General features: G+C 41.8%; 1 protein-coding gene across 1 annotated transcript in view; it reads right to left on the bottom strand.

Annotated features, from left to right (window-relative positions):
• Positions 1–21,650, bottom strand: part of FAM47E (family with sequence similarity 47 member E) — a 32,588-nt gene that overhangs the window by 552 nt on the left and 10,386 nt on the right. Inside the window, exons 5-7 of the mRNA XM_058193468.1 lie at positions 18,633–18,806; positions 15,653–15,805; positions 14,275–14,352 (exon numbers count right to left, since the gene is read on the bottom strand). Of these exons, the coding sequence (XP_058049451.1) occupies positions 14,275–14,352; positions 15,653–15,805; positions 18,633–18,806 (405 nt within the window). The remainder of the gene's footprint in view (positions 1–14,274; positions 14,353–15,652; positions 15,806–18,632; positions 18,807–21,650) is intronic.

Raw genomic sequence — 21,650 nt, 5'->3', positions numbered from 1 at the left:
GCCCTCCCCGGCCCCCAGAAGCACTCTGCAGTGCTCCGCACATCCCGTTTTCGCCAAAAATGGGCCCGTTTTCGCCAAAAATGGACCTGCTTTTGGCCTGCAAAGTGCTTCTGGGGATCAGGGAGGGCAAAAATGGGAAGTGCGGAGCAGTAGTGGGGTCCATTTACCTTCGCTACTGGTTTGGAATTGGGAGCGTGCGCATGCTTCTGCGCATGCGCAGAGCATCCATGATAACATCCGGGTGAATGGGCGGAACTCCCACCACCATCACTATTGGTTCGCCCGAACTGGGCGATCCGGTAGAAACCCACCACTGGCGCGGAGACCAAAAACAGTATATGTCACAGCTTATTATCTTATAAGAGATGTTCACAATTTCCACTTGTAGCCCAGTGTGACATCAAATATTAGATTGGTGTAAGAAAGGTTCGAGGGCGGAGAGCTAGGTTAGTAACTAGAAGATGAATGGGTCAACGTGAGCAAGTTTATGCCGAGGATGTGTTGAATTCACAGCCCTGAAAATATTATTATGAACTCCTTTGTCCCTAACCAGCTTGACAGTGATTGGGATAAGAAGAGTTGTGACCCAACAATGGGATTGCCACAAGTTCCTCACTGAATTTCACAGTTTTGGAAAAGCCCAGTCACTCTCCAAGAATGCAGCTGATAGAGGGAGCCACACGTAGCTCCCACGTAACACCGCTCCTGCGCAGACTGGACTGGCTACCTGTGGCCTTTCAAGTGCACTTTAAGGTTTTGGTTACGACCTTTAAAGCGCTCCATGGCTTAGGGCCTGGGTACTTACGGGACCGCCTGCTGTTACCACATGCCTCCCACCGACCCGTACGCTCACACAGAGAGGGACTTCTCAGGGTGCCGTCCACCAAGCAATGTTGGCTGGCGGCCCCCAGGGGAAGGTCCTTCTCTGTGGGGGCTCCCACACTCTGGAACGAGCTTCCCCCGGGTTTACGCCAAATATCTGACCTTCGGACCTTCCGTCGCGAACTGAAGACACATCTTTTCATTCGCGCGGGGCTGGCTTAAATTTTATTGATTTTAAATTTTCTATTAATAATTTTAAATGGGGTTTTAGTTTATTATATATTTTAAATTTTTAGGCTAATTATAAAATAAGTTTTTTAATTTGCATTTTAAATTGTATATTGTATTGCCTGTTTTTACTTTGCCTGTACACCGCCCTGAGTCCTTCGGGAGAAGGGCGGTATAAAAATCAAATAAATAATAATAATAATAATAAAAGGCAATTTTAAACAAATCGCTATTGGGACTCAATCCTGAACATTTCTGATACTTACCAATATCTGAAGAGAAATCCGCATTAGAAGAGAAGAATAATATAATAATAATTTGGCGGAATTGGTAGAGAGGATTTAACCCAAGCATAGAAGTTTCTCCCTTCAAATAACATTTGATGGTTAGTCTGTAATGTTCTACTCTGGACTCCAAAGAAAATTGAATGGGTCAGTCTCGCTAACTACTATTGTGTTAGTTGCTCCAAAGTTAAGAAGCAAGCTAATGGAAACCAGATTCCCCCAAAAGACCTAGCCAGATTGAGATCGTGTTTCAAGGTATGGCTTTTAACTAAAATACAAGTGGTCCTCGACCTATGACCACAATTGAGCCAAAAATTTCTGTTGCTAAGCAAAACAATTGTTAAGTGAGTTTTGCCCTGTTTTATGATCTTTCTTGCTACAGTTAATAAGTAGCATGGTTGTTAGGTGGATCTGGCTTCCCCACAGACTTTGCTTGTCAGAAGGTCACAAAAAAGTGATCACTTGATCCTGGAACACTACAACTTCCAAGTGTCTGAATTTTGATCACATGGCCATGGGGATGCTGCAATGGTCATAAGAGTGAAACATGTTCATACGTCACTTTTTTTCAGTGCCATTAAAACTTCAAATGGTCATTAAATGAGCCGCTGTAAGCTGAGGACTATTGTTGTGGCCTAGGCCCAAGTAGTTACTACCAGACGCAATCAGTCCTAAACAAACATATTTTATTAGAACAGCTGAGGATTACTTCATTCTCATCTTAGTCCAAATTAAGTCCAAAACAAATCCTTCAGAAAAAGTCCTTCGGCCTTATCACAAACCTTTGCCTTCTTTGGCACCCTGCCAAAAGCTTTTCTTGGCAAAGCCCCACGAAGTTTAGAAACAAGAGACACTGACTAGAAACCAATGTAGCAACATTGTTTTCCTACAAAGAGCCCAAGAGCCCTTGCTGCTCTTTTAAGCTTTATGGGAGGGGCCAATCATCTCCTGGCCTTACTCCTGAGTCGTTCTTTTTGCTTTAGCTGCTCTTGCCTTCTGGCAGCTCTTCGCATGCGTGCATTAGGAACAGGCTCCTCCTGTTCCTCTGCCTCTCTGCTGTCCACCTCCGGAGGCTCCAGAGTCCACGCATCACTCCCAGATGGTCTTGGTCCCATCTCTGCCTCCGATGCAGAGCCCTCATCTGGGCCTTCCCCTGACTCCAGGACTGGACCATTGTCCTCCCCAGCCTCCTCACTGTCCGACTCCATTGCCAGCTCCGCAGGCTGCTGGTGGACCACAACAACTACATGTAGATCGTGTCACCTAACATTTCTCTGGAAAATTCAGGTCTTGCATTAATATCATTGTATGCCACCCAAAGTCTCAATGGAACTGAGAGGCTACACAAAATAAATGAATAACCCAAATGAATAAGTAAAGCAATGTAGGCCAAAGACCTTTTGTCATCTCATAAGCAAAGTCAGATTCACTTAACAACCATGTTACTAACGTACCATGTTATAACTACTACTAATGATTGCTTATTTGTACCCTATGACTATCATTAACTGTTGTACCTTATGATTCTTGATGAAGGTATCTTTTCTTTTATGTACACTGAGAGCATATTCACCAAAGACAAATTCCTTGTGTGTCCAATCACACTTGGCCAATAAAAAAATCTATTCTATTCTATTCTATTCTATTCTATTTTATCCTATCCTATCCTATCCTATCCTATCCTATCCTATCCTATCCTATCCTATCCTATCCTATCCTATCCTATCCTACTCTACTCTACTCTACTCCTATTCTATTCTATTCTATTCTATTCTATTCTATTCTATTCTATTCTAACAACTGCAGTGATTCACTTAAGAAATGTGGCAAGTAAGGTCGCAAAATGGGGCAAAAAAAATCCCCTTAACAAATCTCTCACTTAGTCACTGAAATTTTGGGCTCAACCGTGGTCGTAAGTTGAGGACTACCTATACTGCAATTTTTGGCCTGTAGACTTACCTATTTGTCTACTACTTGCTTTAGATTTTAATCTACCCTGTTTCCCCGAAAATAGGACCCAGCTGGAAAATAGGTCCTAGCATGATTTTTCAGGATGCTCGTAATATAAGCCCTGCCCTCAAAATAAACCCCAGTTAAGATTGTCAGCCAGATGGATGCATTTAGTACCGTATTTCCCCCAAAATAAGACCTAACCAGAAAATAAGCCCTAATGCAGGGGTCTCCAACCTTGGCAACTTTAAGACTTGTGGACTTCAACTCCCAGAATTCCTCAGCCAGCTTTGGAGCAAAAATTAATATAAGACCCAGTCTTATTTTCGGGGAAACACGGTATGAATAACTGACAGTTAAAGAAATAAATAATTTCTGGGTTCTATCATATCGCAAGATCTCAAATGGACAGCTAACACCAAAAAAAACATTAAAAAAGGACAACAAAGAATGTTCTTTCTGCGCCAACTCAGTAAGCTCAAACTGCCCAAGGAGCTGCTGATCCAATTCTACAGAGGAATTATTGAGTCTGTCATTTGCACCTCTATAACTGTCTGGTTCGGTTCTGCAACCCAACAAGAAAAACACAGACTTCAGAGGATAATTAGAACTGCAGAAAAAATAATTGCTACCAACTTGCCTTCCATTGAGGACCTGTATACTGCACGAATCAAGAAGAGGGCCGTGAAAATATTTGCAGATCCCTCGCATCCTGGACATAAACTGTTTCAACTCCTACCCTCAAAACGACGCTATAGAGCACTGCACACCAGAACAACTAGACACAAGAACAGTTTTTTCCCGAAGGCCATCACTCTGCTAAACAAATAATTCCCTCAACACTGTCAGACTATTTACTGAATCTGCACTACTATTAATCGTTTCATAGTTCCCATCACCAATCTCTTTCCACTTATGACTGTATGACTATAACTTGTTGCTGGCAATCCTTATGATTTATATTGCTATATTGATCATCAATTGTGTTGTAAATGTTGTACCTTGATGAACGTATCTTTTCTTTTATGTACACTGAGAGCATATGCACCAAGACAAATTCCTTGTGTGTCCAATCACACTTGGCCAATAAAAATTCTATTCTATTCTAAAGGTTCTCCCTCAAGACCTATCCATGTGAAGAAGTAGTGTCCCATTTCTCTCTTCCACGATTTTTCCCCCCAAAAGCATCCAGTCTAATCAGATTTCCACATGGTTACTTATTTAAGTTCGAATAATGTTTTGCTCTTTGTTTTTGTTTTTTTCCCCTCCCCCAAGCATGATAAAAAGCTGGTTCAATGCTGCTCCCTGGTGGGACAGTTAGAGATTCCCCAATGTTGTTCTGAATAGTTTGGAAAGATTTTTTTTTTCCCCCAACCTTATTTATTTCTGCAACCTGAGTTTCTCTGCCTTAGCGACTTGATGATGGGTGGATTTTAGCTCACACAGTGAAGGTATGGAATTGAAAAGATGATGGAACTGGAATAAGACGGTAAAAGCGACTGCATTAATTGGGCACTCCATCATTGGAGGCTTTCCAGAAGAGATTGGACAACAAATGAAGAGATTCATTTGTCTGAAATGATATAGGGTTTCCTGCTTGAATACGGGGTTGGATTAGAAGACCTCCAAGGTCTCTTCCAACTCTGTTATTCTATTCTATTCTATTCTATTCTATTCTATTCTATTCTATTCTATTCTATTCTATTCTATTCTACTCTACTCTACTCTACTCTACTCTACTCTACTCTACTCTACTCTACTCTACTCTACTCTATGAAGATAACATGTGTAGCCATTTTTTCTTGTCTATTCTTTTCTTAGCTTTTAGGTTTGCTAGTAAAGGAATTTAGTATTACTTCAGGCTCACCACTCTCTAACTGTTGAGAGGGAGGGTTATAGAGATAACGGGAGAATGTTGTGTCTAGGTGGCATTCCTTCCCATGGGAACAGAGAAGATGCTTGCAGGAGGAGGAAGGTGGAGTTTGGAGTCACGGGACTGATGGCCTGACAATTGATTGGCGATTGTGATTCAAGGGGGATGTTTCTGCCTTTTGCTTTTTATTGGGTGTAATTCCAGAGCCGGTCCAAGTCCTTGCCAATTTGATATGTTCCTAATAAATAGATTCTAAAGAAAAATGGAAGCCTTGGATTTTATTTCATGAGACATGTTACTTGGAAGCTTGACACTCCTATTCTATTCTATTCTATTCTATTCTATTCTATTCTATTCTATTCTATTCTATTCTACTCTACTCTACTGTACTCTACTCTACTGTACTCTACTCTACTCTACTCTACTCTACTTTACTCTACTCTATTCTATTCTATTCTACTCTACTCTACTCCACTCTGTATTGTATTGTATTGTATTGTATTCTGTTCTGTTCCGTTCCGTTCCATTCTATTCCATTCCATTCCATTCCATTCCATTCCATTCCATTCCATTCCATTCCATATATTCTATTCTATTCTATTCTATTCTATTCTATTCTATTCTATTCTATTCTATTCTACTCTACTCTACTCTACTCTACTCTACTCTACTCTACTCTATTTCCTACTCTACTCTACTCTAATTAGGGACAAAAATGTAGTTTTGTCGTTATTTCGAAACAGCTTCTGGATTTTCTTCATGAAAGAGAGAAAAAAAATATGAAACCTTGACTTTGGGTTTTGACAAGTGGGTTATTATTATTTTAGAAATAGCTAGTAGTTATTATTTGCAATAGCTACAAAGTTGATATTGCAACTTTACTATATATCTTACTGCACTGAAAAAAGTCGGAAGTCACTGCTTGTTATTTTATTTATTTATTTATTTTCCCTCTTTCCTTTCCTTTATCCCCTCTATTCCCTTTCTTTTCCATTTTTCCATTGTTTTTTCCGGTATTATTTGTATTTTATATTAAGAAAAGAAACCTTTGATGAAAGAAAGAAAGAAAGAAAGAAAGAAAGAAAGAAAGAAAGAAAGAAAGAAAGGAAGGAAGGAAGGAAGGAAGGAAGGAAGGAAGGAAGGAAGGAAGGAAGGAAGGAAGGAAGGAAGGAAAGAAAGAAAGAAAGAAAGATAGATGACAGACAGATAGATGACAGAGAGAGAAGGGGGGAGGGAGGGAGAGAGAGAGAATAAATGGATGGACAGATGGGTGGGTGGGTGGGTGCGTGGTGGGTGGGTGGCTGGCTGGCTGGACGGATGGACTTCAAGTCCCAGAATTCTCAGCCAGCAATTTTATGCTGGCTGGGGAATTCTGGGATTTGACGTCCATACATCTTCAAGCTGCCAAGATTTGAGAAACACTTGTCTAGACTGTGATTTAATGTAATAGCTGAGATAGCACTATAGCCAGAAGGATATTATTTCCTAGGAGAGATAAGCATTATCCTTCCTTAATCTAATGGCAGGATCTGAAAATCTTAAAACGCTGCATTCCTATGGTCAGTTTGAGCAGCATTAAACTAAAACTAAATGCCCAGTATTCTACCTGAATAGCCCTACTCTAGCATCTGACCGTCTGCTTACCACCTACGCTTCAGGGCATAGCTAGAAGATCATAGAACATTTGTTATTATGAACTAATTTTATTACTTTATGTGTTAAGGAGGCAAGTATCAGCTCAATCTGTTTATCAGATGCTTCTGAAGGTAGATATGCGTGCATCAGTGATAGGTTTCAAAATTTTTTACTATCGGTTCTGTGGGGGTGGCTTGGTGGGCGTGGCATGGTTTGGTGGGCGTAGCAGGAGAAGGATACTGTAAAATCTCCATTCCCATCCCACTCCAAGGGAAGGTTACTGCAAAATCCCCATTTCCTCCCAATCATCTGGGACTCGGGAGGCAGAGAATAGATGGGGGGCGGGGCCAGTCAGAATTTTTACTACCAGTTCTTCGAACTACTCAAAATTTCCACTACTGGTTCTCCAGAACTGGTCAGAGCCTGTTGAAACCCACTTCTGGTGTGCATATATTTACATGAAATAGAACTACGGTATGAATATATCATACGAACGAATGTATTGCCCTACTACAGAATTACAATATTCCTGGTCTTCCAGATTGTGAGAAAATTCTGGACATTCAAAAGTGTGCTGAAAAGGCTGGAAACTGGGCGGGGGGGGGGAGTACTTTGTTGACCTAACCCAGCAGCAAAATTACACACCTCTAACAACATTGCTCAGGATTCAAAAGAGTTTCCGCGGCTGCGCAAGAACGGAATGAGAAACAGAAGCTGATTATAAATGTATAGTAGAAGCTTGTTTTAATCCACAGGTTGTATCTGGAGAGCCAAAGCAAATCTCAAAGTCTACAGATGCAACAAAATACTTGCCTTGATGTTCTTACTAAACCCCCATGTGGCTTTCACTACACATGGATAACGCCATAATACTCTCATTTTTGTCTCCCCGCCAATCTGACCATGCTAAACTCTAATCAGAACCTCAGCTCAGATACACCTAAATTGAACCCCAGATGAACACTGACATGATAGCAGCATTCCAATATCTAAGAGTCTGTTATGAATTGTAAATTTATAAAGCGTGTGATTCAGAGGTGGGTTTCAGCAGGTTCTGACCAGTTCTGGAGAACCGGTAGCAGAAATTTTGAGTAGTTCGGAGAAATTCTGACTGGCCCCGCCCCCATCTATTCTCTGCCTCCCAATTCCCAGCTGATCGGGAGGGAATGGGGATTTTGCAGTAACCTTCCCCTGGATTGGGGAGGGAATGGAGATTTTGCAATATCCTTCCCCTGGAGTGGGGTGGGAATGGAGATTTTACAGTATCCTTCCCCTGCCATGCCCACCAAGCCATGCCATGCCCACCAAGCCACACCCACAGAACCGGTAGTAAAAAAATTTTGAAACCAACCACTGGACTGTGATTGTTTCTTTATCGTTGCAAGACTGCAGATCCCCAGCGCCGGTTTTATTATTTTATTTGTGATCCTTTCAAACCACAGGGACAAAGAAATCTTTCTTAAGTGGGGCTTGATTTACACTTGTAACCATTGCTGTCTGCCTCTTCTGTGTTACATTTTTCGGGAATAGGTGATAAGAGGTGATCACGCTGGCCACGAAGGAGCAAGTAAACTAACCCTCTTTATAATTCCTCTTTTTGCAAAAATTGGTCTAATGACAACCGTGAAGGTGATGATGACTTAAATCCCTCCATTCTTTTAGGGCCATGGGGCAGTGTGCAAGTGCTTCTTCTCCCTTCTATTTCTGAAGCATACTCTTGTACAAAGAAGTATGTATGATATCTAATCTACAAAGTGACCTTTAAATTATCTGTGGGTGCAGTATATGTGGTCTGAATGCTTGTTTTCGAGGGAGGGAGTCGTGTGTTTGAGTGGGTATTTTCGTTCCCAGAAGACAGGAGCTGCTAGGTAAAAGGTTATTCCTCCTTATCATTCTACCCTTTCTTCTCTGTTTTTTGCTAAAAGAACTTTGCAAACATTTACTTAATGCTTCAGGGACCAGCCTCGTAACAATTCCTGCCAAAAGATTCCCTACTTAGTTCCATACATTTTCAGACTCTTAAAAGCCAATGCGCTTTATGACTAATAATAATAATTAATTATTATTATTAATAATAGTAATTAGAACAAAAATGAAATTATAAAAAAATCAAGAGGAACAAAAGATCATCTGCTCATTGACAAAATGGTACTAAAAATGCAAAATGGAGAAAAACAAATTTAAATTGGCATGGATTGATTACAAAAAGGCATTTATTATTATTATTATTATTTATTATATTTGTAAACCGCCCATCTCCCAAAGGACTCAGGGTGGTTCACAGCCAATAAAACAACAGAAAACATATAATACATATAAAACAGCAAAAAAGAATAGAAAATTAATTCAATTGATGGCCTAAAACTTTTAAATACAAATTTAAAACCCCGTTTAAAACCCCTGATTTAAAACCCCAATTTAAAACTACGTTCACGCTAGTCCTGCTCTTCGAAACAGCAACGTCTTCAGCTCGCGGCAGAAGGACCTGAGGTCGGGGAGTTGACGAAGCCCCAGAGGGAGCTCGTTCCAGAGGGTAGGAGCCCCCACAGAGAAGGCCCTCCCCCTGGAGGTCGCCAGCCGACATTGTTTAGCTGACGGTATCCGGAGGAGGCCCTCTCTGTGAGAGCACACTGGTCGATGAGAGGCTAATGGTGGCAGTAGACGGTCCCGTAAATATCCCGGCCCTAAGCCATGGAGCGCTTTAAAGGTGATAACAAGTACCTTGAAGTGAACCCAGAAGACCACCGGGAGCCAGTGCAGGTTACGCAGGAGGGGTGTTACACGGGAGCCACAAGGTGCTCCCTCTATCACCCGCGCAGCCGCATTCTGGACCAGTTGGAGTCTCCGGGTACCCTTCAAGGGGAGCCCCATGTAGAGAGCATTACAGTAGTCCAGGCGGGATGTAACAAGGGCATGAGCGACCATGCATAAGGAAGCCCGATCCAGAAAGAGGCGTAACTGGCGTATCAGGCGAACCTGATGAAAAGCTCCCCTGGCGACGGCCATCACATGATCTGACTCATTACCCCACAGCTGGATTAACACCTGTCTGGAAAACTTTGGAATCAGCAAAAATACTTGTACATTTTTTAAAGCAAATATGCAAAAATGGAAAATAGTTCTAACAGGAAATGGGGAGAACATTGGTGAAGTCAACATCAGACAAGGAATCGTCCAGGGGGACTCACTTTCACCACTACTGTTCAACATCGCATTAATTCCATTGACAATAATTCTATGAAACACAAACCTGGGATACCAAATCTCAAGCCAACATGGCAAGATAAACCATCTACTATACATGGATGACTTAAAAATGTATGCAAAAAGCCCCACTGAACTTAAATCAATACTCAACACAGTTCAACTGTTCATCAGCGACATCAAAATGAACTTTGGACTTGAAAAACGTGCTATATTATAGCAAGGAAAAATGGAAAAAATAGAACAGGGAAATGGAAACATAGTAGAAGCATTAGCAAAGGATGATGGTTACAAATACCCAGGCATATTGAAAATAGATAACATCCTGAATGGAAAAGTCAAAGAGTCAACGCAAAAGGAATACATCAGGAGGGTCCGCAAAATATTAAAATCAAAGCTGAATGCTGGAAACATAATTAAAGCCATTAATACATGGGCAGTTCTAGTAATATGCTACTCAGCTGGAATCATCAACTGGACTTTGGCTGAACTGGAAAACTTGGACCGGAAAATGTGCAAACTTTTGAATATGTACCACGCTTTACATCCAGGAAGTGACATCGACAGGTTGTACCTGCCAAGAAAAATAGGGGACAGAGGACTATTGCAAATCCATAAAACTGTAGAAGAAGAAAAATGAAGTTTGAATAATTATGTGAACCAAAGTACAGAAAAATTGCTGCAGGCTCTGAAAATGGAGAACATTATAAAAACAACAGAAACAAAGGCAGAATATAAGGAAAAAAACAGCTGAATGACAGATTAAATAGATGGAAAACCAAAGCTTTGCATGGACAGCTCTTGAAAAACATTGAAGGAAAATGTGATGACAACTTTACATGGGCATGGCTTAAGATGGGAACCATCAAGAAAGAAACGGAAGGTTTAATACTCGCTGCTCAAGAACAAGCACTACAAACTAATGCCATGAAAGCAAAGATACAAAAATCCACCTACAATCCAAACTGCTGACTTTGCAACAACAAAGCCGAAACTGTTTCGCATTTAATATGTGAATGCAGCAAAATTGCACAAACTGATTACAAAGCTAGATATGACCGAGTTGCTAAATAAATCCACTGGTCATTATGTAAAAAATATGACTTACCTGTAATCAAAAAGTCATGGAAACATAAAGTGGAAAAAGTTATAGAAAATGAGAAGGTGAAGATCTTGTGAGACTGTCGAATACCGACGGATCGTCATTTGGAACACAACATGCCAGATATCACAGTTGTGGAAAACCGAAACGTACAATTTATTGACATTGCGGTACCAGGAGATGCCAGAGTTGAAGAAAAAGAACTGGAAAAAATCATGAAATATCGCGACCTGGCCATCGAAGCTACACAGCTATGGATGAAACATGTTAACAGTGATATCCATTGTCATGGGGGCACTTGGTACCATGTCCAAGAATTTTACAAAACACATCAAGAAATGGCAGCTTCCTGCAATAACACCAGCGGAACTGCAAAAAATTGCGCTACTCAGAACATCATATATTTTAAGAAGATACTTGGTTGATACCTAGGACGCTGGCAGCAACCGGTATCAACCATCAGGGCCAGTCAATTGTATTTGTGACATTTTTAATGTTCAGTTGATGGAGTTTCATGTTTAATGAATAAAAGAGATAATAATATTACTATGGTTCATCATAGTCACCCAGATGATCAGACTGGATTTGTCATTTTTGTCTACCTAGCGAGTCCTTTCCAAGGACCTGGAATAGGCCAATGGGGATCCTTGATGGTGTTACAGGTATCCTCGCAGGATGTAAGCTGTTCCAAGAGAATCTGCCTTCTGCAATTGACTGATGGTGAATCTGTCAATGCCAATGGTGTTCAAGTGGTGCTCCAGCTGTTTGGGGATTGAACCCAAAGGAGCCTATGGCTATTGGGACTGTCTTTGCTTGCTTCTTCCACAGTCATTCTATTTCTATTTGCAGTTCTTTACATTTATGTGATCTTCCCCAGTTAAAGGTAAAGGTTCCCCTCGCACATACATGCTAGTCATTGCCGACTCTAGGGGATGGTGCTCATCTCCGTTTCAAAGCCGAAGAGCCAGCGCTGTCCGAAGACGTCTCCGTGGTCATGTGGCCGGCATGACTCAACACCAAAGGCGCACGGAACGCTGTTACCTTCCCACCAGAGGTGGTCCCTATTTTTTCTACTTGCATTTTTACTTGCTTTCGAAACTGCTAGGTTGGCAGAAGCTGGGACAAGTAACGGGAGCTCGCCCCGTTACACGGCAGCACTAGGGATTCGAACCGCTGAGCTGCCAACCTTTCGATCGACAAGCTCAACATCCTAGCCCCTGAGCCACCGTGTCCCCAGTTACTAAACTACAAAATACCCAATGTGTACTGCAACTTAAAATGAGGATTTTTAAATGGACGATTTGGACCTTGATTAATTTAATTTTTTTTTCACCAAAGCTGTGAAGCCTCTTCAGTCAAAGGCAGCAGGGACGCTAATTCATCTGAGGAGATCAAGGGGCCAAGAAGTGAATCAAAAGACTGGTTCAGTCTTCCTTCTACACATCAATCAGTTGAATAGGTAACTTGAGTAAGCCTGAAAGAAGAGAGTAATAAAAACTGACCTACGTTACAAGGTTCTCGAAAGGAACCGTGTGAATGTTCTAGGGCCCATGGAAGGGGACTTTTAAAGGGGAGAACGAAGAAATCTTTGGATTGAAAACTGCTAATGTCTGGTTGTCTTTTTGCTTTCTCTCACCACCCTCTTGTTTCTCTTAGAACAATCCACAATGTAAAGCTACCGATGCGGAAATGAACAAAGCGAGATTCAAAGCAGAAGTTGACTTTGATGAATGGCTGGTTAGTCGGTCTTACCTGGAAAAACAAGATTTTGAGCAGGTACTACAAGTACGTTACGTTTTATAAGGTCTCCTGCCTTGGGCAGGGGATTGGACTAGACCAGGGGTCTCCAACCTTGGCAACTTTAAGACTTGTAGACTTCAACTCCCAGTATTCTGGGAATTGAAGTCCACAAGTCTTAAAGTTGACAAGGTTGGAGACCTCTGGACCACGGGTGGGTTCCACTTATCTTCGCTACCGGTTCGCAACGGGAGTGTGCGGGCTTGCTTTGCTTGATCGCGGCATTTCTGTGCATGCGCAGAGCGTCCATGATGACATCCGGGCGGGTGGACAGAACCTCCCACAGCTGTTACTACCAGTTCGCAAGATCCGGACCATACCGATAGCAACCCACCAGTGCTCTGGCCTAGAAGACCTCCAAGGTTCCTTCAATCCTGATGAGTCTATCTCATCTACAGCAGGGGTGGGTTCTACTTACCCTTACTACTGGTTTGCAACGGGATCGTGCGCACGCGCTTGCTTCTGCACATGCGCAGATCGCCTATGATGACATCCGGGTCGGTGGGCGGAGCCTCCCGCTGGTTTTTCTACCAGTTCTATAGAACCGGTCCAAACCTGGGGCAACCCACCACTGATCTATAGGTAGCCTTTGATGTATGACCGCAATGGCACTTGCATTAAGTGAACCAATGATTTTCCAGGGCAGGGGTGTCGAACTCGATTTCATTGAGGGCCGCATCAGGGTTGTGTTTGACCTGGGGGGGAGGGGCATGGCCAGGGTGGGCGTGGCCAGCTCAACATCACTCGTATCGGGGGCGCCTGTGGCGGCCCGAGCGCTCTTCCAGCGAAAATGGGCTCCCGAGCTCCGTTTTCGGCTGCGATGGCCTCCCGCAACCCTCTGCCAGCAAAAACAGAGCTCCGGAGGCCCTTCCCAGCTCCTGTTTTGCTGGCAGAGGCACCGTGGGCCAGTTCTTCGCTGTTTCCAGGGCAGACCTGCGGGCCAGTTCTAAGCACCCCGCTGGCCGGATCCGGGTCCCCGGGCCTTGAGTTTGACACCCCTGCTCTAGGGGCATGGTTCTGCTGGTTTCCGGCAAAACCATTGCAAAATGGAATCGTGTGACCATGGAATGCTGCACACGGCCATAAACGCAGTTCTGTTGTCGAGTCACATGACTACAGAGGAGACCCGACTGTCAGAACTTCGAATCTGGGTCATAAATCCCCTTTTTTGAGTCGATCATAAGCCAAGGACTACCTGTATTTTTCAAATGGCAAGAGGCCACCCAACAGTGGGCAGACGAGCAGAAAAGGTCTCACTAGGTTTGGGGTCCTGGCAGTCACCAATTTAACCACTCTAAGGTAGACAGAATCCCTCTGCCTCCATTGGTCTGCGGGGAGCCCGGCTCCCATATGGGATCAAATCCCAGGAGTTCACTCACCTGAGGCTTCCTGTAGCCTTTGGTTTCCAGGAATTGTTCGAAGGCGTACGTTCCATGGAGTGACGATTCTAATTCTGCCTCAGCCTGCAAAGAGATTCTGGTTCATTTCTCATGTCAAGAGATGACTTAAATGCTGTTAGGTTCTCGACCTTTTCTTCACCTTGGTCCCCCTTTAAATACTTTTATGCCGTGGGTCATGACCATGGACCATCAAGACTTAACTGTCAGGGTTCTGATGGATGCCCTAATTCAATCATGAGCCCCGAGCCAAGCTTCAAAAGAAATCCAGTTGTTTATTAGGAGCTTCACATCGGCAGGTTCCAAGTGAAGCTCTGACCCCAAAGCTGGCCGAGGAATTTTGGGAGTTGAAGTCCACAAGTCTTCAGGTTACCACAGTTGGAGACCTCCTGGTCTATATAATACCCCAGAAGGTACTTTATAAAACTGGAGAACAGGAAAGAATATTACTACCCAAAGAAACCGCCTGTTCTCTCCTCAGATAGTCCTAAAGAATTTGAAGAGCAAATTCAAGACAGAACTGGGGGGGGGGGGGAAATTTAGGTAATAGGGATCCTTGATGCTCTCTGAGCTTGGTGGTTTACTTGAAGACGTTTCATTACCAAACTAGGTAACATCAGTCTAGAAGGGAGTGGGGTTTGCGAGGAGGAAGATGGTTATGCAGTATAGTTGGCACTATCTGAGCGTGGTGGTTTTCTTGAAGACATTTCATTACCAAACTAGGTAACATCATCAGTGCGCTATTAATAAAGAATTTAAATATTTACAGATATTTACAAAATATTTACAGATCCCACACATCCAGGACATAAACTGTTTCAACTCCTACCCTCAAAATGACGCTATAGAGCACTGCACACCAGAACAACTAGACACAAGAACAGTTTTTTCCCGAAGGCCATCACTCTACTAAACAAATAATTCCCTCAACACTGTCAAACTATTTACTAAATCTGCACTACTATTAACCTTCTTATCGTTCCCATCACCAATCTCTTTCCACTTATGACTGTATGACTGTCACTTTGTTGCTGGTAATCCTTATGATTTATATTGATATATTGACCATCAATTGTGTTGTAAATGTTGTACCTTGATGAAGGTATCTTTTCTTTTATGTACACTGAGAGCATATGCACCAAGACAAATTCGTTGTGTGTCCAATCACACTTGGCCAATAAAAAATTCTATTCTATTCTATTCTATTCTATTCTATTCTATTCTATTCTATTCTATTCTATTCTATTCTAAAAACAATAGATTTCAAACAAGGCCTAAAACACACACCAGAAGTAGTGAGGAGAACCAAACCCTGAGGGGAAACCAGCGAAGAATACAACGTGGAATGCTGTGAAGTTACCTTTTGGACAATCTTCTTCCTGGCGTTCAGGAAGGTTTGTAGACATTCAGGAATTCCTTCCTTCTCCGTTGCTGGTTTCTTTTTCCATGTCTTTGGAGGAAGGTACCAGGCTCCATATTTAATCTTTTCCCATTTGGGCTCAGAAGGGGTTAGCTAAAGACAAGAGAGGTCAGTTTTTCCAGTGTCCTTGTCATTGGTGCGTTTTCTGCACCCAGGCAATGATCGAGGACGTCACCAGACCGATAGTCCTTTTTTTTTAGTTCTTCCATTCTTTGGGTGGCACAGAATAACAGAGTTGGAAGGGAGCTTGGAGTCAACTTTGCAGTTAGTCGAAATAATAACCACTAGCTATTTCAGTAATAATAATAATAATAATAATAATAATAATAATAATAATAATAATAATAATAATAATAATCGTCGTCTCTGCAATTCGATTCTCAAATCTTGAAAAAGTCACCGGATATCAAGATCTGAGAATCGAATTGCAGAGACTCTGGCATAAACCAGTGCAGGTGGTTCCAGTGGTACTCGGCGCACTGGGCGCTGTGCCTAAAGACCTAAGCAAGCACTTAAAAGCAATTGGCGCTGACAAGATCACCATTGGTCAGTTGCAGAAGGCCACCTTACTGGGATCTGCTTGCATAATTCGCTGATACATCACGCAGTCCTAAACGCTTGGGAAGTGTTCGACTAGTGATCTGTGATACGAACTCCAGCACAGTTATCTCATTTGCTGTGTACACTGTCGTTTTGTGTAAACAATAATAATAAACTGCTTAATTGTCAAAGCCCAAAGTCAAGGTTTCATTTTTTTCTCTCTCTTTCATGCAGAAAGTCCAGAAGCTGTTTCCAAACAACCACAAAACTATTTGCATTTTTGTCGCTGAATAGAATAAAGAATACAGTAGAGTAGAGTAGAGTAGAATAGAATAGAATAGAATAGAATAGAATAGAATAGAATAGAATAGAATAGAATAGAATAGAATAAATTAGAATAGAATAGAATAGGACAGAACATAGAATAGAATAGAATAGAGAATAGAGAAGAGTACAGTACAGTATAATATAGTAGAGTAGAGTAGAATAGAATAGAACATAGAATAGAATAGAATAGAATAAAGAATAGAATAGAATAGAATAGAACAGAGAATAGAATAAAGTAAAGTAGAATAGAATAGAATAGAACATAGAATAGAATAGAATAAAGAATAGAATAGAATAGAATAGAATAGAATAGAATAGAATAGAATAGAATAGAATAGAATAGAGAAGAGAGAAGAGTACAGTACAGTATAATATAGTAGAGTAGAGTAGAATAGAATAGAATAGAATAGAACATAGAATAGAATAGAATAAAGAATAGAATAGAATAGAATAGAATAGAACAGAGAATAGAATAAAGTAAAATAGAATAGAATAGAATAGAACATAGAATAGAATAGAATAGAATAGAATAACAGAGAATAGAATAGAATAAAGAATAGAATAGAATAGAACAGAGAATAGAATAAAGTAAAATAGAATAGAATAGAATAGAACATAAAATAGAATAGAATAGAATAAAGAATAGAATAGAATAGAATAGAGAATAGAGAAGAGTAGAGTAGAGTACAATATAATATAGTAGAGTAGAATAGAATAGAATAAATAGAATAGAATAGAATAGAATAAACAGAGTTGGAAGAGACCTTGGACCCTCTACGCAAGCAGGAGACCTTACACCAGTAATGGCGAACCTTTTTTTCCTTGGGTGCTGAAAGCGCGGGCGTGACAGCATGCGCACGTGTACCAACACCCATAATGCAATGCCCCCCACGCAGGCCCTGCCCCCATGCATGCAGGTGTGAGCCCCCGTGCTCCCCCTGTCCCCCACCGCATGCTAGTAGGCCTCCTTGAAGCCTCCTGGGATCAAAAACAGGGTACGGGGGGTGCGCTGCACCCCACCCCCCTGTGCATGCGTACATGACACCCCTCTGGTACATGCACACACATCTTCCGGCAGAGATCTGAAAATCAGCTGGCCGGCAGGAGGCACGCAGGCATGCGCAGTGGAGCTGACCTGGGCATCGGCTCACATGCCCGCAGAGATGGCTCTGCGTGCTACCTATGGCACGCGTGCCGTAGGTTCGCCATCATGGCCTTACACCATTTCAGACAAATGCTTGTCCAATCTCTTCTTTAAAAACTCCAATGATGGAGCTCCCACAACTTATTTATTTATTTATTTATTTTGTCACAACTCTATATATAAGCATAAGCATGAAATAACTATACGACATATAAGCATATATATAATCATAATAATGTAATGATTATATAAAATTGGATACAATCAAAGGGAACATTAGGACAGGAACAGTCGGCAGGTTGGTGCTCTTATGCACGCCCCTTACAGACCTCTTAGGAATGGTGTGAGGTCAATAGTAGATAGTTTTTGGTTAAAGCTTTTGGGATTTTGGGAAGAGACCAGAGAGTCTGGTAGTGCATTCCAGGCATTAACAACTCTGTTACTGAAGTCATATTTTCTGCAAACAAGATTAGAGCGGTTCACATTAAGCTTAAATCTATTGTATGCTTGTGTATTGTTGTGATTGAAGCTGAAGTAGTCTTCAACAGGAAGGACATTGTAATAGATGATTCTATGAATTAAACTCAGGTCATGTTGAAGGCGGCGGAGTTCTGGACTTCTGGACTTCTGGACTTCTGGAGACAAGTCACTCCACTGATTTTGGGAGGCAGTTACTGGCCACATCTGGCCTTGCTGAAGTCTCACAAAGCTACCTGGGGAATTCTGGGAGTTGGAATCCCCACACATGCTGGCTAAGGAATTCTAGGAGTTGAAGTCCACCCCTCTTAAAACTTGCCAAGGCTGACAAACCTTGCCTGCTTATTTCTTTTTATGTGGCACGCATTTTATCGAATCCCTCAATAATTATCTCAGTATCTATTGCCATTCCGTTCATTTCGGCCTCCTTACCTTTGGGGTACTTCTCTTCCGGCTTGGGTGCCTTCCCAGGTATTGTCTCAGCTCTGCTGGTATTTGATAGAGCTCCACTATTTTAATGGGTGTGGCTGTCTTGATATCACTTTCATACCTCGTGTCAAAGAGTTTCATGATGGTGTCTTCGTCAATGTTGTACTTTTCTCCACCCTGGGATAATAAACCAAGGATACAAGTTCAGAAAACATTGCAAACACTCAGTCTAGAGCAGTGCTCTCAACCTTGGCAGCTTTAAGATTCTTGGGCTTCAGCTCCCAGAATTCCCCAGCTAGTGTCTATGAAAAACAGTAACTGTGAGAGGGATCTTGGAGTCTTAGGGGACAACCAATTCAATATGAGCCAATAGTGTGCAGCGGCAGCCAAAAAAGCCAATGCAATCCTAAATTGCATTAACAGAGAGATACAATCAAGATCAAGTGAGGTACTAATACTGCTTTATAATGCCTTGGTAAGGCCACACTTGGAATACTGCATTCAGTTTTGGTCGCCACGATATAAAAAAGATGTTGAGACTCTAGAAAGAATGCAGAGAAGAGCAACAAAGATGATTAGGGGACTGAAGGCTAAAACACGTAAAGAACAGTTGCAGGAACTCGGTATGTCTAGTCTAGTGAAACGAAGGACTAGGCGAGTCATGATAGCAGTCTTCCAATATCTCAGGGGCTGCCACAAAGAAGAAGGAGTCAAGTTATTCTCCAAAGCACCTGAGGGCAGGACAAGAAGCAACGGGTGGAGACTAATCAAGGAGAGGAGCAACCTAGAACTAAGAAGAAATTTCCTGACAGAACAATTAATCAGTGGAACAACTTGCCTCCAGAAGTTGTAAGTGCTCCAACCCTGGAGTTTTTTTAAGAAGAGATTGGATAACCATTTGTCTGAAGTGGTGTAGGGTTTCCTGCCTAAGCAGGGGGTTGGACTAGAAGACCTCCAAGGTCCCTTCCAAATCTGTTATTCTATCCTAGCGAAGAGAAGGACTGCGGAGACATGATAGCAGTCTTTCAATATTTGAGGGGCTGCCACAGAGAGGAGGGGGTCAAGCTATTTTCCAAAGCACCTGAAGGACAGACAAGGAATCATGGATGGAAACTGATCAAGAAGAGATTCAACCTAGAAATAAGGAGATATTTTCTGACAGTGAGAATAATCAAACAATGGAGCAGAAGTTGCCTTCAGGAGTTGTGGGAGCTTCATCACTGGAAGCTTTCAAGAAGAGACCGCACTGCCATCTTTCAGAAATGGCGTAGGGTCTCCTGCTTGGGCAGAGGGTTGTACTAGATGATCTTCAAGGTCCCTTCCAACTTTGTTAATCTGTATAAAAACAGCCATAAGACAGTTTTTTCAGTGTCACTGTAATTTCGAACGGTCACTAAATGAATGTCCTTGGAAGTCAAGGACTAAGGCTGATGAATTCCCAATATTTGCGTTCAGCGAGTGAGCAGAAATTTCTCTTTGTTACTGCATGCAGCTTTTATTGGATGTAAACACACTGAAGTGGTTTCGCTTGTGGCTGATCTGGGTTTAAAGCCTTCAAAGTGAGGGTTTGAAAATCACCAAAGAGCGCCATCTTTGATCCAATAGGTATTAGGCAGATCGTGAGGTACAATTAGAACCAGTCATGAGGTCAATTATTTTTAAAAATCTGGAGAGAAATGGTTAGTGCGTTGATGGCTGAAGGAAGGAATTCCGAGCGGTGAAATAAGCTAAGAGAGTCGACTTGCTGGTAAGTACTGTACAGGTAGTCCTTGGTTTACAACAGTTTGTTTAGTGACCGTTCAAAGTTATAACATCACTGAAAAATGTGTCCGTTTTCATGGCAGCTGGTTCATACTTATGACCTTCGCTGTGCCCCATGGTCATGTGATCCCCTTTAGTGACCTTCTCATAAGCAAAGTCAATGGGGAAGCCCAGATTTACTTAACAACTGGGTTACTAACTTATTAGCTGCACTGAGTCACTTAACAACTACGGCAAGAAACAGTGTAAAACAGGGGTCTCCAACCTTGGCAACTTTAAGACTTTAAGGCTTTGCTGGCTGAGGAATTCTGGGAGTTGAAGTCCACAAGTCTTAAAGTTGCCAAAGTTGGAGACCCCTGGTGTAAAATGAGGCAAAACTCACTTAAAAAATGTTTCACTTAACAACACAGAAATTTTGGGCTCAACTGCGGTCGGGAACTACCGGTATTGGAAAAAATTATGAAGGGCTGAAGGTTTTCAGCTGAAAACAACAAAATACCTTATACCACCAGACTTGAAATCCTGGGATTAGAAAACTTAGAACTCCGCCGACTCCGCCGACTGTGTTTAACACACAGAATCATCTATTGCAATGTCCTTCCTGTTAAAGACTACTTCAGCTTCAATCGCAATAATACAAGAGCAAACAATAGATTCAAACTTAATGTTAACCGCTTCAATCTTGATTGCAGAAAATATGACTTCTGTAACAGAGTTGTTAACGCTTGGAACACACTACCTGACTCTGTGGTCTCTTCTCAAACTCCCAAAAACTTCAACCAAAAACTGTCTACTATTGACCTCACCCCATTCCTAAGAGGACTATAAGGGGTGTGCATAAGAGCACAAAAGTGCCTACCGTTCCTGTCCTATTGTTCCCTTTCATTATATCAAATTAATATAGTTGTTACATACTTTTGCTTATATATATGTTTATATGATGTGTTGTTGTTTTATGTTGATGTTTGTGTATACTGTTGTGACAAAATAAAATAAAAAATAAAAAAAAAAGATTCCAGAAAGCCATTTTGCTGTGAGAATGCACACAAAGCTTAATGTAAGCAGCAGCAGAAGTGTTCAGACAGGAAGCTTGACTTAAAAGAAACCTTAACAACGTTTAAAATCTGAAACAAGAACTAAGAAGCAGAAACTGCTGGAGGCTGAGAGAAATTTGTTTTACAGCACCTGTTCCTTTTTTTCAATTGATCTAAGCTGAAGATTGAATTTATGAAAATTTGCTTGAGGGGAAAGCTGCTAGCA

The sequence above is a fragment of the Ahaetulla prasina genome, chromosome 8 (assembly GCF_028640845.1).
Source record: "Ahaetulla prasina isolate Xishuangbanna chromosome 8, ASM2864084v1, whole genome shotgun sequence".
Classification (NCBI taxonomy): Eukaryota; Metazoa; Chordata; class Lepidosauria; order Squamata; family Colubridae; genus Ahaetulla; species Ahaetulla prasina.
The sequence above is the reverse complement of the archived record's forward strand: the minus strand, read 5'-3'. Positions and strand labels throughout refer to the sequence as shown.